This window comes from Rhynchophorus ferrugineus, unplaced genomic scaffold (genome assembly GCF_030347505.1).
Source record: "Rhynchophorus ferrugineus isolate W39M unplaced genomic scaffold, kcgeb_rfMv2 rfM5, whole genome shotgun sequence".
NCBI classification, from domain to species: Eukaryota; Metazoa; Arthropoda; class Insecta; order Coleoptera; family Curculionidae; genus Rhynchophorus; species Rhynchophorus ferrugineus.
The window spans coordinates 10,906,576-10,923,418 of NW_027472584.1; the positions used below are offsets into that span (position 1 = coordinate 10,906,576).

General features: G+C 28.4%; 1 protein-coding gene across 1 annotated transcript in view; it reads left to right on the forward strand.

Moving 5' to 3' along the window:
* The first annotated feature begins 2,737 nt into the window (after positions 1–2,737).
* Positions 2,738–16,843, forward strand: part of LOC143197124 (potassium voltage-gated channel subfamily KQT member 1) — a 311,560-nt gene continuing 297,454 nt past the window's right edge. Inside the window, exon 1 of the mRNA XM_076405315.1 lies at positions 2,738–2,910. Coding sequence (XP_076261430.1) covers positions 2,744–2,910 — 167 coding nt within the window. The 5' untranslated portion in view covers positions 2,738–2,743. The remainder of the gene's footprint in view (positions 2,911–16,843) is intronic.

The following is a 16,843-nucleotide window of genomic DNA, read 5'->3' on the forward strand; positions in this document are numbered from 1 at the left end:
AATGAAAGAACTTTGTTTTGGCAGTATTGTATTACAAAACGGTTTGAAATCTTAGTGCGGCGACAGGACGGTCCTCCTACTGAGCGTGGGTTCGAATCCTGCTGGGGCATGGATGTATGCATGATGGAGGATGGTGATACATGATGGCATTTATGTTTGTGGTTGTAATTGTAAATGTTTTTAGGCAACAGTGGAAAATCCAACATGGAATAACTGTCCCAGTCATGCCAGTAACCAGTCTGGGTAAGACCGGATGTCTTCTGAGATGGTCTCTAAGTTAGTCACTGACCAGTCGATAGGTTTAATGCCGAAAACCGTGGTTCGGAGCCCAAGTCAATCAGTAACACCAGTTCAGATCAACCCTCGTTGGTAAAAAGGAGACTTTAAAACACATATTAAAATAGAAATCTTAGCGCAAAATCATATATGCCCCCAATTTAGATTAATATCTGTCGTAAACAATCTTCTTCGTATAAGTTTTCCTATGTGCATGAAATAAACTGTATTCTTTTCTCGTCAAATTCAATAAGTGGATCAAAAGAGGCTAGGTCTGGGCTATATGGCGGGTAGTGTAGAACACATCGATTTTTAACGTCCCTTGGCCTCAATTTATGTGGGATAAGTATATCAAATACGAAAAATGAATTGCTAATGTGCCACCTGTTGTCAAATAGCAAGAACTTATGCATACATCAAATATTGATTTTACCTTATTCCAAATATAAAATTATTTTAGTTTAATTCTATATCCGGATTTTCTAGATCTGGAATTACATTTAATGTTATCGCTCTAGTTTTAAATGGGTTTCTAAAGTAGCTGCAATTTTGTTAAATTAGAAACACTCTAGAATTTAAGGAAAATAAGAAGATTTGGTCGCCATTGTTAATGTACCGTCTAATGTTGTTAATTTACCTGACAAGATAGCTAACAATAACGTTGTTTTCTCAGAAGCATTAGTTCTCTGCTATTACTATTAGACAAAGTTTATTCGAAAACTTTTAGTGTCAAAAAACGAACATCATAAATTGAAATGGGTAAATCGGAATATAAATAACATATGTACTAGTTGAAGAACATATTAATATAAGTTTGTAAATTTAGACAGGTACTGTAAGATATTTATGTTTATATTTATATTAGAATTCAAAACTGAACACGTTCAAAAATTAAATTCGAATAAAACGAATAATCCGAAAATATATTTACCAGTTAGTATTAAAACTATTTGACTACGAATTTCCTCATTTATGTTAATGTATAATTATCTTGGTAAATTATTATAAATATATATTTAGTAGTAAATTAGTAAATAATTGTTCGCTAATTATGTTATGTTATCGACAAAATTCAACTACTGTCAGTTCAGCTAAATAGAGAAATCTGATAAAATCTATTTTTATATTAATACTAAGATATAAATTGATTACTTCGGAAAATAATATAGGATTTTCGGTTACTACACCATTTTGCATCTAATTCAACTTGACACTTGACTAATGATCCTTGAATGCGGCTCAGGCTGTAAGTTTATTCTATTTGTCAAACATGATTACACAGCGCTTGTAGAAAAGCATGATGAATGCACCAGCTGATGACAACTAAACCATGACCTTATATCTACATGTTAACGTTAGCTACATTAATAATTCAGATAATGTAAATTTCAGAAATGTGGAAGCGCTAAGTCAATCATTCAGCCTAGTTCTGCAGTTTAAATAAGAATTTAAATATTTTCATCAATAGTTAGTGATTCTTTTAAAACTAGATTATTTGTTTTTATTTATCAACAATTTTCAAAATATTTGATCTGTGGCTATTTTAAATGGCTTCGGTCATACCAGCAATAAATTGTAAATGCAGTTTATGATTTTAAAACGTTTTTTTAATTTAATATCAGGTTAGACAAAAGCAGCAGTAATGGTTAGTCGAAAGATACTTCGAACTTGACTTAAAATCAAACTAGACTTATGGGGTTAAATTTTGGGGTTGAATTAAAGCACCAAACTGAGTGATTCTAAAACAAATATTGATTGATATATTTGATAATTACTAATGCTTATCGCTACATAGCTAAAGAAGTGTGTATGATGACCCCGAAATCTAATGGATTATCTAACGAAATTATCCATTATTTTGCCCTAAAATATGAAAAAAGTTTACAAAATCACATCAACGTGGAAGCACTACAGCTACTGGACAACGCACAGGAAATCAGAAGATTGAAGTGAACCTAAATTGAGAAAGATCGTTTTCCTTGTATAAATTTATTAAGATATGGGAAAAGTAAAAACTTATATATGCTGCCACATTTCCTTCTTTCATTCACCGTTTTTTCGTAATATATTTGTGTAATGGAAACTGTGTGAGTATTGATGGTATTGTTCTGATATCCCTTCTCTAAATCAGACATTTTCTCTCTTTGTAATTTCTTCTTTTGAGAGCCAAGTTGCATTAGAATGTGTGATCTATGTGTTCATAAAAAGTAGTATTATTTTAAAAATAATAAAATGACAAAACTAAACAACCTACTATTTTGTCTCTCAATTACCGAAACAACGCAAAGTTTATTTTATTTAACTGTTACAATCCAGACAGACAAAGAATATTGTTTCGAATCTCAAATAGCACAACAATTTACATAAAAATAACGGTGTAAATAAAATATAAAGACGAAACTTTTTATTTATAATCAACACTGATTGAATTTTTCTTGCAGGACTGTTTCTTGACTGATCAAGCAGAATGACTTCAGGCACCGCATCCCCTACTCCTAATGATTCACCCTCTTTATCACAACGGCCTTTGTTAACCTCGCGAGAACTAGGACTAAGAACGAAAAAAACTGTCGAATTTCAAGCTGTATATAAAAGCGAAGATGACAAATTCGGCGAGAAATGGCACCAAGAACAGTAAGTATATGTACATTTTTTATTAAAATTATTAATATTTTCTTGTTCCTCTGTTTACATTAAATCTTGATGAGCTAATAATACGAAATCTGAAAGCATAGTAAGACTGTTACATATATACATATATATATATATATATATATATATATATATATATATATATATATATATATAGACTGATATTATATATTAAGCCTTTAATGAGTTTAAAAATTGTTGAAAAGTTATCTCAATTCTATAATCAGCTCAATAATGCTGGTGTAGGAATGTTCATCAGGTCGGTCAGTCGGTCGAAATGTGTGGCTGCCGCTGCGATTATTTGTCACAACACACTACTATTTTTGGAAGGAATTTGCACGAGAACTGAAAATATTGGTTGAAGAAATACTGTTTATTTCAATGTTAAATGATACATGTGGTCGTTGGGAGAATTGAAAGAATATTAGGTTAGGTAGAGGAAGTACGGAAGCGCTCTGGAAGTGGTACTATTACAAGGGGATGGAGAAAAGAAAAGAGAGCGAGACGTCGTCGTGATGGTCTTTTATAGCCTGGAACTGCATGGTACCAATCCACCGGCGTTGCCAACCTTTGTACTTGTTGGTGAATTCGTGGTGGCCTAAAGGGTCGTGGCGGTCGTCATACTGGAAAGGGAGTAGATAAAATTAAATGGAGAGCGGATAATATGAGAGTTATAGCTATAAATATTTATCAATAGAAATAAACCATTTCAGCGGCACGATAGTTGAACTTTATGTCTATATCGAAAATAACACTAATTTGAAGCTATTCAAATAGATAAATTAGTATCTTAGGAAAAGGTACTATTTAGCCAAATCATGAGGTATTCATCAGAACAATTGATTCTCATCTTCAACTATTTTCGGTGCACTAAAGAATATTTTGACCAGTTAACCTTAATAATAATATTAGGTGTAGCGACCTTGAGGCATGTCGAATTCTACATAGTTGAATAACAGTCTACAAAATACCTAGAAATGTAATCCCAGATGTTGAACATGGGCGGGGTGCCAGCAGCGCCAACTAGAAGACGTTTATCTGGGATGTTATTGAAGGGTATTTCCCTTCATTCAGTACTCGACCATCGTTTGGTTTAGACGTGCCACCATCGACTGCCCAAGCCTCGTCTCCAGGTAACACCGCTGCCATCCGTTTTATATTTTTTGTATTTTCCACATTTTTTATATTGACAATAAATAACGGTCACATAATGTAAACACCACTATTTCATTTGGTTTTACCTCCATTCACCTTGCCATATCATTTACCCTAAATAGGCATTGAAGAGAGAAATAAGTATGGACGTTTTGTTCACGTGTATACGAGAGTAAGTTGAAACGTAATTTGACAGTTGAAAGAATCATTTAACCAATAAAACAAATGATACTCATCATCCTTGAAATTATGTATTTATAGTGATTGTCCTGTTGATAGGTCAACTGTTTGTTGGTGATAAATGTAGTGGATATTCGAGTTCGAACTGCCACTAATGATAAAACCCATCGACGTTTCGATTTTTATGACAAAATAATATTCCGGTATACTGTATCCTAAACCATATTGGAATATCCAAAAAGAATTACCGGTTTATTTTTGATGGAATTAGTATACCAATGAACATGTTAAACAAAGAGTTATCATGTTTTGAATTCGAGGAATAAATTAGTTAATGACAAAAACCATCATGAAAATGACTATTAAGCTCTTACGACAGCGGGTTTCATTTTTGAAGAACTTCTCTTTGCAATTGTCATGTTTACAGATTATAAACTTATATTAAAAAAGTGTTAAGGTTGAAAATGCTTTTTTCAATATTCCAGGATGATATGCAATCCAATCTATAACCTGTGATTAAATAAGATTTTCCTTCAAACATTTTACCTTCAAAAATAATTTCTTGTTGTGCCGTTTAATGTTACACCTAATATTATATATATAGTCAATACAATTATACAGACATAAGACCAACCTTTATTGTGCATATAACCATATTATTATTCTTATCTGTATATATGACAAAAGTATTTGAGCAACAATTATGACATTCATTATATGTTGTTCTTTATCGATCGTCACCCATTCCATGATAAATTAATTAAGCTGCAAACTCCACTAAACAAGCACCATTATGTTGTGCGGCTAACCTGATGTGTAAATTATTTGTACTTGATACTGTGAGGAAGTTGCACAACATAATGCATATAAAAAACGGCTTATTCGGAACACACTTATTTTATATGTTGATCGTCTTTAACATAAGAATATAATTTGAAATTAAATTTAATCAGTTTTAGTAATTAGATAGTGTTTGTCATATATATAATATACAATGTACAATTATATTATATAATATACATAACTACTAATACAATTTCATTATTTAAAATGTAACAGCTGCGATGAAATTATGCAAGATTGTAAATTAGTTATACTGATGCTTAAAAATGGTGGCCAACAGTTAGTGAAACTATATTGCTTCATGTCTAATATATACGTTCAAACTATCATATTATTCATTAGTTATTAAAAGCAACAAAATAATTTTTCATCAAATATTTAAATGTGTGGACTTATAGTGTTCAACTCTGTGTTTGTACCAGACAATGCAATAGTTAATATCTTATAAATATTTCACAGCAAGGTATTGCGAGGTGCTGTTAATAGTCCATCGTACTTCAGCTTCAAGATAATGATGATTCCGACAGTTTAGAAATTTGAAATACTTCAATGAAATTAGTAAAACTCAGCGAACATTAAAAACAGAGATATATAAAATATTATATTTTAATCCTAAAGTGACTAGCGTGAACAAGTTTTTAATTTTAAAACCGTAGATAATTAAAAATACAAGCAAATAGTTCATTAGTTTTAATTTACTAGGTTGTTATAATAAATAATTAAAAAGAAATAGTAAGATATAGATCAATCAATTATTATATAACATGTCAATTGAAAAGTCCCCGGCCTATCATATTAAAACACAATTTTTTGGCAAAATTAGTTTTTTTTTTATTCAACATAATTCCCTTCAATGGTGAGACACTGATTATAGGGGCCCTCAAAATTCTCGATAACATTTTTGTAGTACGATTTGGAAATAGTCACTGGGGGCCAGATCTGGAGAATACGGTGGATGAGGAAGAAATTCTAAGCTCAATTCATGGGTTTTTGCCTCGGTGCATTTTCTTGGTGAAGCAGCATTTCTTTTTTTTTTAATGCGACCGTTTTTCGGCGATTTCATCCTTCAAACAGTCCAAAAACACTATGTAATAGCCGCTGTTGATGGTCCTTCCTTTTTAAAGGTAGCCAATAAAAATTATTCCATGCGTATCCCTAAATACCGACGCCATGAACTTATCAGCCGACTATTGCGTTTTCTAACGCTTTAGAGCAGGTTCATCGTGTGCAGTCCATAAGGATGACTGTCGATTATACTTCGGAGTGAAATGATGGAGCCATGTTTTATCCATTGTTACATATCAACGCAAAGACTCGGGTTTATTACGCTTTAAACATTGCTCCAAATTATCAACTCGTCATTGTTTTTAGTCCAAAGTGAATTCGCGCGGCATCAACTTTGCACAGAGCTTTCTCATACCCAAATATTCGTGAATGATATGATGTACACGTTCTATTGATATCTTTGGAGTGTCTGCCATTTCATTAATTTCAATTTACGGCCATTCAAAACCATTTTGTGTATTTTTTAAATGTTTTCGTCAGTAACAACCTCTTTTGGGCGTCTACTGGTGCTCATTTCACCACTTCTAAACTTAGCATAACAATCCTTGATGGCTGATTTTACCGGGACGGTGTCCGGAAGCTCAGCATAAAACCAAGTTTTTGCTTCAATTGTATTTTTTCCCTTCAAAAACGAATATTTTATCAACATTAATGATGACAGTTGTCAAATTTATACACGCATCTCTTATGAGGGTTAGGGCTAACTAAAAAACATATGGATTTAGTTCTAGTAGCTCCATGAATGTGTCAGGCCGGGGACTTTTCAAGTGACATGTTATTACCTATATTGTTGATTTTCTAAAAGAACACAAAAAATCAATATTAAAAAATACTACAAATTTTCACAAATAGCATTTTTAATAATAAAAAGAAATAGAAGATAACAATTCATATCGTATAAAACTATGCATATTTATTTGAGAAAATTGTATTAAGAAATTTATATATATTTGCCCTTCTCCCCAACCCAGAGAAAATTATTTAAATTATTTAAATATTTTTAATTACTCGTTAGTTAATTTTATTCTTTCCATAATGAAATAAGATATGAGTCCCATTTGTTAAAAATTTAATAAATTATTGTAAATTGGTCATAAAAATAGTTTTTCACTAACAAAATTTTGATGTTATTTACTTAATTATTAAAATTATATTATATAAAAAATAATATTGTTTAACCATTTTTATATATACTCACGTCAGTATTCAACCTTTATGACTCAATTTTTGTTAAATTATTGTTTCTAAATAATACTAATAGAAATTTAAAAAGGCTGCAAATTATATATAATGTTAATAAATTCGATGAATGGTTACTTAAGTTAGCATATACTATATTAATCCATATTTCATATAATGAGGTTTGAAAACATTTTGAAATTTAGTCCAGAATATGTATTGGAATATTGTTTCATTAACATATTAATTCAGAAGCTTCCAAATCATTATTTTAATGTTAATAATGATATATAATTAGGAAAATTTTAAGACTTCTAATACTGAATCAGATCCAGAATCATTTAAACAGATATTAGATAACTGGCTTAGTAAAATGTGCATTAGATCCAACAGTAAGTATTTTAGTTTGTTAGATGATCACATTTGATCATTAATTTATATAAATTAAATGCTTTAGTGGGATTTTAATTTGTCATATAAGAAAAGTTAGCCGGATAGCCAATACCATATAATTTCTAACAATAAGATATTTTAGAGCATACGTAAACAGTTTGAATCTTGTAACACTTACATATATAAAATGTCATGCTCATCTATCAAAGTTCATGGTTCACATACTTAAATAATGATATATAATTAGCAATATTTTAAGATCTAAGATTCTAATACTGAATCAGATCCAGAATCATTTTTTAAAAAATAGCTAACTGGCTTAGTAAAAAAGTGCATTAGATGCAGTATGGGCTTGCTTATAAAACGTGGGCGTTGAGATAATTTGATCTTTACGCTGAAAAGGCTGTTCTTGGAACGGTATCGGAGAGTAATGCAGCTTCAAAGCAGGCAGGGAAAGTGTCTAATTTCGGATATGTGAAGAGAGACGCTGTAGCACATTTTAGCAGCAATTTGCAAATTGTCTCGTTGTAAAAAACTGGTTTAAAAACGTACTCTCGCTGTAAATTAACATCTATTAAAAGAACAATTTTAATTGCTAAGTGGCTAAATATAATCCAGGAACTGAGGGATTTAATATAAGCAAAATTTAATTTCAAAATATTTGATACATACTCAGGTTTAAGTTATACTCTTTATACGAATAAATACGTTATGTAGATTATTTTAATACTGTCACCTGTAATATATTATCGCTATAGTACACTGTAATATAATAATGACTCGAATAATAACTAGTGAAGTATCAGATTTAAATTATGCCAGTAATAAGAATTTACTCAAAGTAAAACAATTTCTAATATTCTACATCGAATTACACACCAACAAATAATATAAAACTTATGGTGAGGAAGTTTTGTCGGTACTAGCATCAAGAGATGTTAGTAACAATAACAAATATTTTAATATTAAAACTAATAATAAAAGAATGTAGAACTTGTTAAGGTTTCTTAAACATGATAAAGAGATTATCACTGTGAATTTTCTTCGTGACACAAAATGTAAGGATTTTACATCGTAGCATGAAGCTATAAAATTTAATATTTAAATACAAAAGAATATGGAGTATACCCTGTCTACTGAGTATCTCCATAAGTGGAATTTTTAGACCTGTGTTCAGTGAGATTAATTAATTGTAGTTTATTATGCTTATTAACCTGAAAATAAGCGAATATGATGATGAAAGAAAAACAGAAAAAGCTTCAAAATTACTTTTTATCAAACATATAAATAATATATTCAATGTATAATGGAAATACTACTAAAGAGCACAAAATATTGTGTTAAAAAAATATTATCGATTTTCATGAACAACGTTTTTAAAAATGAAAAGAATCATCAAATATAAAATTAAGCATATTAATCATAAGAGAGAAAGAAATATTAATTTTTATTAAAGAAAAACCTAAAACCTCTAGATCGCTCTTTAATCAGACATATAAATAATATATTTATTAAACATTTATCACTCGTGCATGATATATTTTAAAATAAATAAGAAAACATGATACAAATTACTAGCAATAAGAAGATATGCAATTCATGTCGTACCAAATTAAGCTTATTAATTATATGAAAAAAATAAATATTGGGTATTTGAAAAAAACACTTAAAGTCTAAACATCGTTTTTTAATCATATATATAAATGATATATTTGTAAATAAATTATGATTATTGTATTATATATTTTTAAAAGAACAAAAAAAACAATATTAAAAATAACTAACAATTTTCATGAATAATATTTTTAATAATAGAAAGATATAAATATCTAATTATAAAAGATATTTAATTCATATCATACAATATTATGCATATTAATCATAAGAGAAAAATAAATATTAATTTTTATTAAAAAACATATTGTTTCAAGATCGCTTTTTATTCAATTATATAATTAATATATTTATAGATCAACTATCGTTCGTGTATTATATATTTTTAAAAGAACAAAGAAAACAGTATTAAAAATTACTAGCAATTTTTATAAATAACATTTTTAATGATAAAAGGAAATGAGTATACAAATTAAGAAGATATGCTATTCATATCGTATGAAATTATGCATATTTTTGGGAATTTTGATTTAAGAAAATTCAGATATATTCTTTTCCCCAGCTGAATGGAAATTAAATAAAAACAAAATGCGTATTTTAATTGCATGTTTAATGCGTATTTAAATTAAACTTAAATTTCTCATATGTATTTCTTAAGAATAACATTTTTCAAATATAATTCAATTTATAGAGCTTACGGTAATTTGTTAATACTTTGTAATTTTTGTTAATACTGTTTAACACTAATACATGACCTAAGTATTTTAGTTTGTTATATGATTACATTTGATCATTAATTTATAAAAATTAAATATCTTAATAGGATTTTAATTTATTAAATAGGAAAAGTTAGCCGGATAGCTAGTGCCATATCATTTCTAACAATAAAATATTTTAGAGCATACTTAAACAGTTTAAATCTTGTAATACTGACATATATATCAAGTCATGCTCATCTATCAAGGTTCATGGTTCATATTCTTAGAATTAGTTGAAAATTTAATAAAGAAGAATTAACAAAAAAATAGATAATAAAATTAAGTAGACATAGAATTAGTATTACATGAAATTATGCATACTATTTATACATCCAGTCCAGAGGAATATATTTATTTAATTAATATGAAAACTGTGTTTTACAAAAAAAAAAATTTTGTCTTAAATTATATGTATATACCTATAATTATACCCTATTTAGACCAAAAGGAGACAAAGTAAAAGTTATCCTTACAAAAAAAAAACAAATCTTCTATAATAAAATCTGTAAATATAAATAAAAATCAAGAAGAAGTTGTAATAATCCAAAGTATGCAAAATATTTACTTAACCCCAAAAATTGACAATTTACTTAATCTTTACCTTTTAATTTGAATAGCCATTAATTGATTGATAAGTGTCAAAAAAATTAATATCCAAACACGAAAGTAGTTATTCATTAATATTGAGTATATCTAGAATTAATTACTTCGTTCTCTTACTATAAATTAATTTGTAGTAAAGGGTTATTAATTAAAACACTATGTAACTTACATCATAAGGCATTCGATACTCTACATTATGTTTTTCATATTACTAAAGTTCATTAGAAACCATCAAATATAGTAGAAAAATTATCTCTTTTCATTAATAATTCGACAAAAACTTTTTTTTGAGATTCATAACATTATTTTGCATTATATTTTTAAAAATTGGATTAGCTAAATTGCTAAAAATAAATCTATCTCTTCCAGCTAGTCGTGTTTTTTATTTCGTTAATATTCTGAAAATCAAACTTTAAAACTTTTGTTACTAATATCGTATTCCAGGTTGTCATAATGACTGTTGCAAGAGTTAGAAGTTTGTTTGAAACTTCTTAGTAAAGTTTCACGGTTTCCACGGATCTGTAGTTTCTATCACCAAAAGTAGTTTACGTATTTCCAACAACCGCTAAATATATTGTTTCTACGTAGAAAACACACTAATAACTCAAATTATCATTTTATTTCCCAAGGTGCTCATTAGGTTAGTTATAATTGATTGTGTAGCAGTGATATTAAATTTTAGTTTTAATATGTTAGCGATATTTTAACCATATACTTTGTTTCGTTGGGTATATAATTATTTTTAAGATATGACTGCTTGAAAGTGATATGCATAAATATAAAAAAGTATCCATACTCCTTAAAAGTGTCTAGATTAAATATTCTTATTCAAATTTATAGATAATATTTATTAAATATTTTTTAATCCAATCAATCCATTAAGTATTATAATTAATTATATATTGAAAATATGACTAAAAATAAAATGTATTACATTGGACAATTAATTAAAAAGAAATTAAGGAAATTAACTAGAACTATCAATGCCACACAATTTCTAAAATTAACAATTTATTTTAGAGCTTGTATACAAATTAGAACTATATCTGAACTATATAAATCCAGTAATACTCAGATCTGTATCAGGTTTAGTACCATGCAAATTAAACTGTCTTTTGTGAGATTAAAAAGGACTAAAGATGTTATTTATTGTGTTCTATTTACTATAAATATTTCAAGAAAACAGCTTTTGTACTTATATCATAATTAACATATATTAAAGTTACAAGTATAGTACTGCTTCCTTTTAGTGAATAAAAACTTTCTTTACTTGTGTAGTGTAACTGTGAAATGTAATTTAATTGAAATAACGCAGTATTTAAAACAATAGTGTTTAGTAATCTTTCTGTACTTTTTTCCAGATTAAAATAAGTTCTTTTTTATAATATTCAGTTATTAACACAAGTATTTTTCTGAATAAAATATAACCATAATCTCAACTAAAATTACGAATAATAGTAATAAACTTCTTATATTACCAAGCCACAAATATATAAAATACAGATATAAAATAATAAGTCAATATATAGAGGTAGCAAATAAATTTAAGAACATTAAATAGGCCAATATAAATCACCAGGAATCAATATGTACTTAATTAATTTAGCTAATCCATGATATCCATTAAGAAAGGAAACTCAAGAATATGAAACTCTTTTATATATATAAATATATATATATATATATATATATATATATATATATATATATATATATATATATATATATATATATATATTTATTTATTTATTTTTTTTATAAGTCTCTTTTTACCAACTGTGGGTTTATCTGGACTGGGTCTAAAGTTTAACGTGGGCTCCGAACCACGGTCCTCAGCATTAAGCCTACCGACTGGAGAGTGACCAACTTTAGAAATAATCCCAGAAGACATCCGGTCTTACCCAGCCAGGTTGCTGGCGTGACTGGGATCATTTTCCTTGTTGAATTTTACACTCTGGAAACAATTAGAAATATAAATTTACGACCATGCCCCAGCAGGATTCGAACCAGCGGCTATCGCAACAGTAGGATGACCATCCCATCGCCTTTATCACTGCGCCACCAAGCCAGCATGAAACTCTTAAGCAGTTAAATAAGTAGTAACTTTCGAGTGTAATATGATATATTTGCTATTTAGAATGAGCATTATTCTTTGGAGCATTAAACATGAAAGCCTTAAAAAAGTGAGGACTATATTGTATCATTAATGTAATTAATATCATATATCACAATTAAACTTAGTACCACATTTTAGCAACTTTTTAACTTATTTTAAAATAGTTGTCATCAAATTGCCCACCAAAACTAAAAAAAACAAGCAGATACCAAAAAGTTAGTTTTTTCATTTAGTTTGACACTAACGACATTACTAAATGGAATCAATTTCACACAGGAAACACGTAAGCTTTTTACCCAACCCTTTTTGGGGAGGGATGAATCAATATAAAGACTGTATAGTAAATTTTTACTTCAAATAATTTCCATGTTACTTCTAATTGACAACGAAAATAAGATAATTAAAAATATATTTAATCACTCAACAAATTTATCATTAGGAATTACGTGTTTTTTTCCTGGAATATATTTTTATACGATAAATATTGATACGTTATTCATTTTTTGATATGATTGAATATCTCTAATAAAATTGCTACTTTCATTAAATTTTTAAATGTTTAATTCATTTCGCTACTTAGTATTAAAGGTCTTCAAAAAATATCTTTACATTTTAAAATATTTAGAGAATATCGATTTTTGTGCCCATATATCAATATTTTTTAAATATGGATATATCAAAATATCGATATTTATCTCGCCGGCTGACATCCCTAGTATTTATTGCAGTTGGAGCTACAATGACACTAATGAATGAAGTAATTAAAATAACGTTAAGTTGATAAGTTAGTTAGTTATAGTATTTTGAAATGTAGTTAAATAGAAAACGTGTTATGTAGCATGAAATGGTAATAGCAAGCGAGAGAGTGAGAGAGAAAGAACTATGATGGGAAGTTTGAAGGAAGGAAATGAATAAATAATGCTAGAAGAATTAAATGGACGAAAAACAATAACTTCATTAAATCGTTTTAGAATTACTCAGCCAGGAGTAACAATCGAGCTGTAATTTGTAGCAATATTATATCAGAATAATGCAAGGCGAATTATACGGTAAAAGGTTTGTTTGAGTAGATAAAAACTCGACTCAGCCTTGACGACGAAAAAATGTTAGGAGTATGTTGTATCAATAATGTAATTAATATCATATATTACAATAAAACCTAATACCACATTTTAGCACCTTTTTAACTTATTTTAAAATAGTTGTCAACAAACTGCCCACGAAAACTAAAACCAAAACAAACAGATACCAAAATGTTAGTTTTTTATTTAGTTTGGCACTAACAACATTACTAAATGGAATCAACTTCACACAGGAAACACGTAATCCTTTTACCCAACCCTTTTTTGGGATGGATGAATCAATATAAAGACTGTATAGTAAATTTTTACTTCAAATAATTCCCATATCACTTTTAATTAACAAAGAAATTAAGATAATTAAAAATATATTTAATCATTTAACAAATTTATCATTAGGAAATACGTGTTTTTTTTCTGGAATATAATTTCATACTATAAATATTGATACGTTATTCCCTTTTTAATATGATTGAATATCTCAAATAAAATTGCTACTTTCGTTAAATTTTTAAATGTATAATATATTTCGCTGCTTAACATTAAAGGGTTTTTAAAAATATCTTTACATTTTTAAATATTTAGAGAATATCGATTTTTGTGCCCATATATCAATATTTTTAAATATAGATATATCGAAATATCGACATTTATTTTGCCGGCCGACATCCCTAGTATGTATTGCGGTTGAATCTACAATGACACTAATGAAAAAAGTAATGAAAATAACGTTAAGTTGATAAGTTAGTTAGTTATAGTATTTTGAAATGTAGTTAAATAGAAAACGTGTTATATAGTAAGAAATGGTTATCGCAAGCGAGAAAGTGAGAGAGAAAAAAACTATGATGGGAAGGTTGAGGGAAGGAAATGAATAAATAATGCTAGTACTTCTTCTGGACCAAAAACAATAACTTCATTAAATCGTTTTAGAATTGCTCAGCAAGGAGTAGCAATCGAGCTGTAATTTGTAGAAATATTACATCAGAATAATGCAAGGCGAATAATACGGTAAAAGGTTTGTTTGAGTAGATAAAAACTCGACTCAGCCTTGACGACGAAAAAAGTTAGGAGTATATTGTATCAACTAATATCATATAATATATATGTAATTAATAGCATATATTAAAATAAAACCTAATACCATATTTTAGAAGCATTTTAACTTATTTTAAAATAGTTGTCAACAAACTGCCCACGAAAACTAAAACCAAAACAAGCAGATACCAAAAAGTTTGTTTTTTATTTAGTTTAAGACTAACAACATTACTAAATGGAATCAATTTCACACAGGAAACACGTAAGCCTTTTACCCAACCTTTTTTGGGGATGGATGAATCAATCTAAAGACTATATAGTAAATAAATCTAACAAGTAATTAGACTTATAATTTATATAATTTATAATTTATTAGTAATTTAATTTCAAATAATTTCCATGTAACTTTTAATTAACTATGAAAGAAAATAAGATAATTAAAAATATATCAACAAATTAATCATTAAGAAATACGTGTTTTTTTTTTCTAGAATATGGTTTTTATACTATAAATATTAATACGTTGTTCACTTTTTGATATGGTTGAATATCTCAGTGACTATATAGTAGTAATTTTAACACTACTCTTATGTTATAATCCTATTTTGGAAATGGTTTTCTACAGTCCTTTACCCCTAACCTACCCCTACAATTACTGCTTGATTCAATTAAAAAGGTTAACCAACCAGGAAAGGTTTGGAAAGAGAGGAAAACCGTGAAGGGTCAAACCTGGCAAAAGGGAGGCCTGTGTTTTTATCTAATTGATTGTGTGAATTTCTTTTGGCACATAGAAAATAAACGATCTTTCAAGTGTACGGAATTTAATTTGTTTTGTTTTAAAATATCTAATATATTTTAATTAAAAAATATTTTTCATTACGCGTTTTAAGCAATTTTCTACGCTTCTGGACAGAATAATAAAAGCTGCGTTGTAAATACCTTTGAATACAATTAAAATGCTACATTTAAATGGAATGAATTGTTTCGTTTCGAAGCAACTAGGTAAACAATCGCAAAACGAAAATTAACTTAAATAAAGTATAAAGGTCTTGAGGAAACGAAGAACTATGTCGGGTTTTTAGAGTAAATTTAAACTAATTATGTTTCATCTTGATTGATCTTTTTTTTTTTTCATTTTTTTCAATTTTTCAGTTTTGTTGAGAACGTAATTTAGTTAATATTTCAGAAAAATGAGCTTCATTTTGACCAATATGGAAGTTAAAATATGGTAGAATCTGATGGAGACTTCGATAGAATCTTCTGATAGAATTCTGATAGAATCTTCGTCTGGACTATATGATGTTGTTTGATATCGTGATGATGTTGTTCATAAAAGGATTAGATAGAATTTTAAGAATCCTACAATTAGATGATTCGATTCGATGATCAAGGTCATATTTCAGCCTGAAATATTTCGAAATAAAATTTGTTAATAATTGTTAACAATAATTTGAACGAAAATGACTATTGACTCTAATAAAGCCCCCTTTTTACTATAGACAGCCTCATTCGACTAGTTTCAGTCGTGACTAATTCATTCGAAGACATTATTATTAGTTACTAGTTACCATTAATGGATGTTACAAGTGCTGAAGCAGGTCTGCGGTCTTCAGGTAGCTAATCAGCAGGTTCAGTTGCTCAGGTTGGGCCAATTGCTCCAATGTTCTCCAATGTATTTTTAGTTGTCACCTCAGATTACCATATTTCTGACAATCTAGAAGAATGTGCCTGAGGCTAAGCTAAGTCTGGCATAGATCACATGGGGGTGGGCTCCATCCCTTCAACAAATATTCATGGGTTAATTTACAGTACCCTATTCGTAATCGTGCGAGTATACTTGACTTATATCAGCTGATGTTATTATAATTGATGCATTGTTAAAATATTTTCTTGAT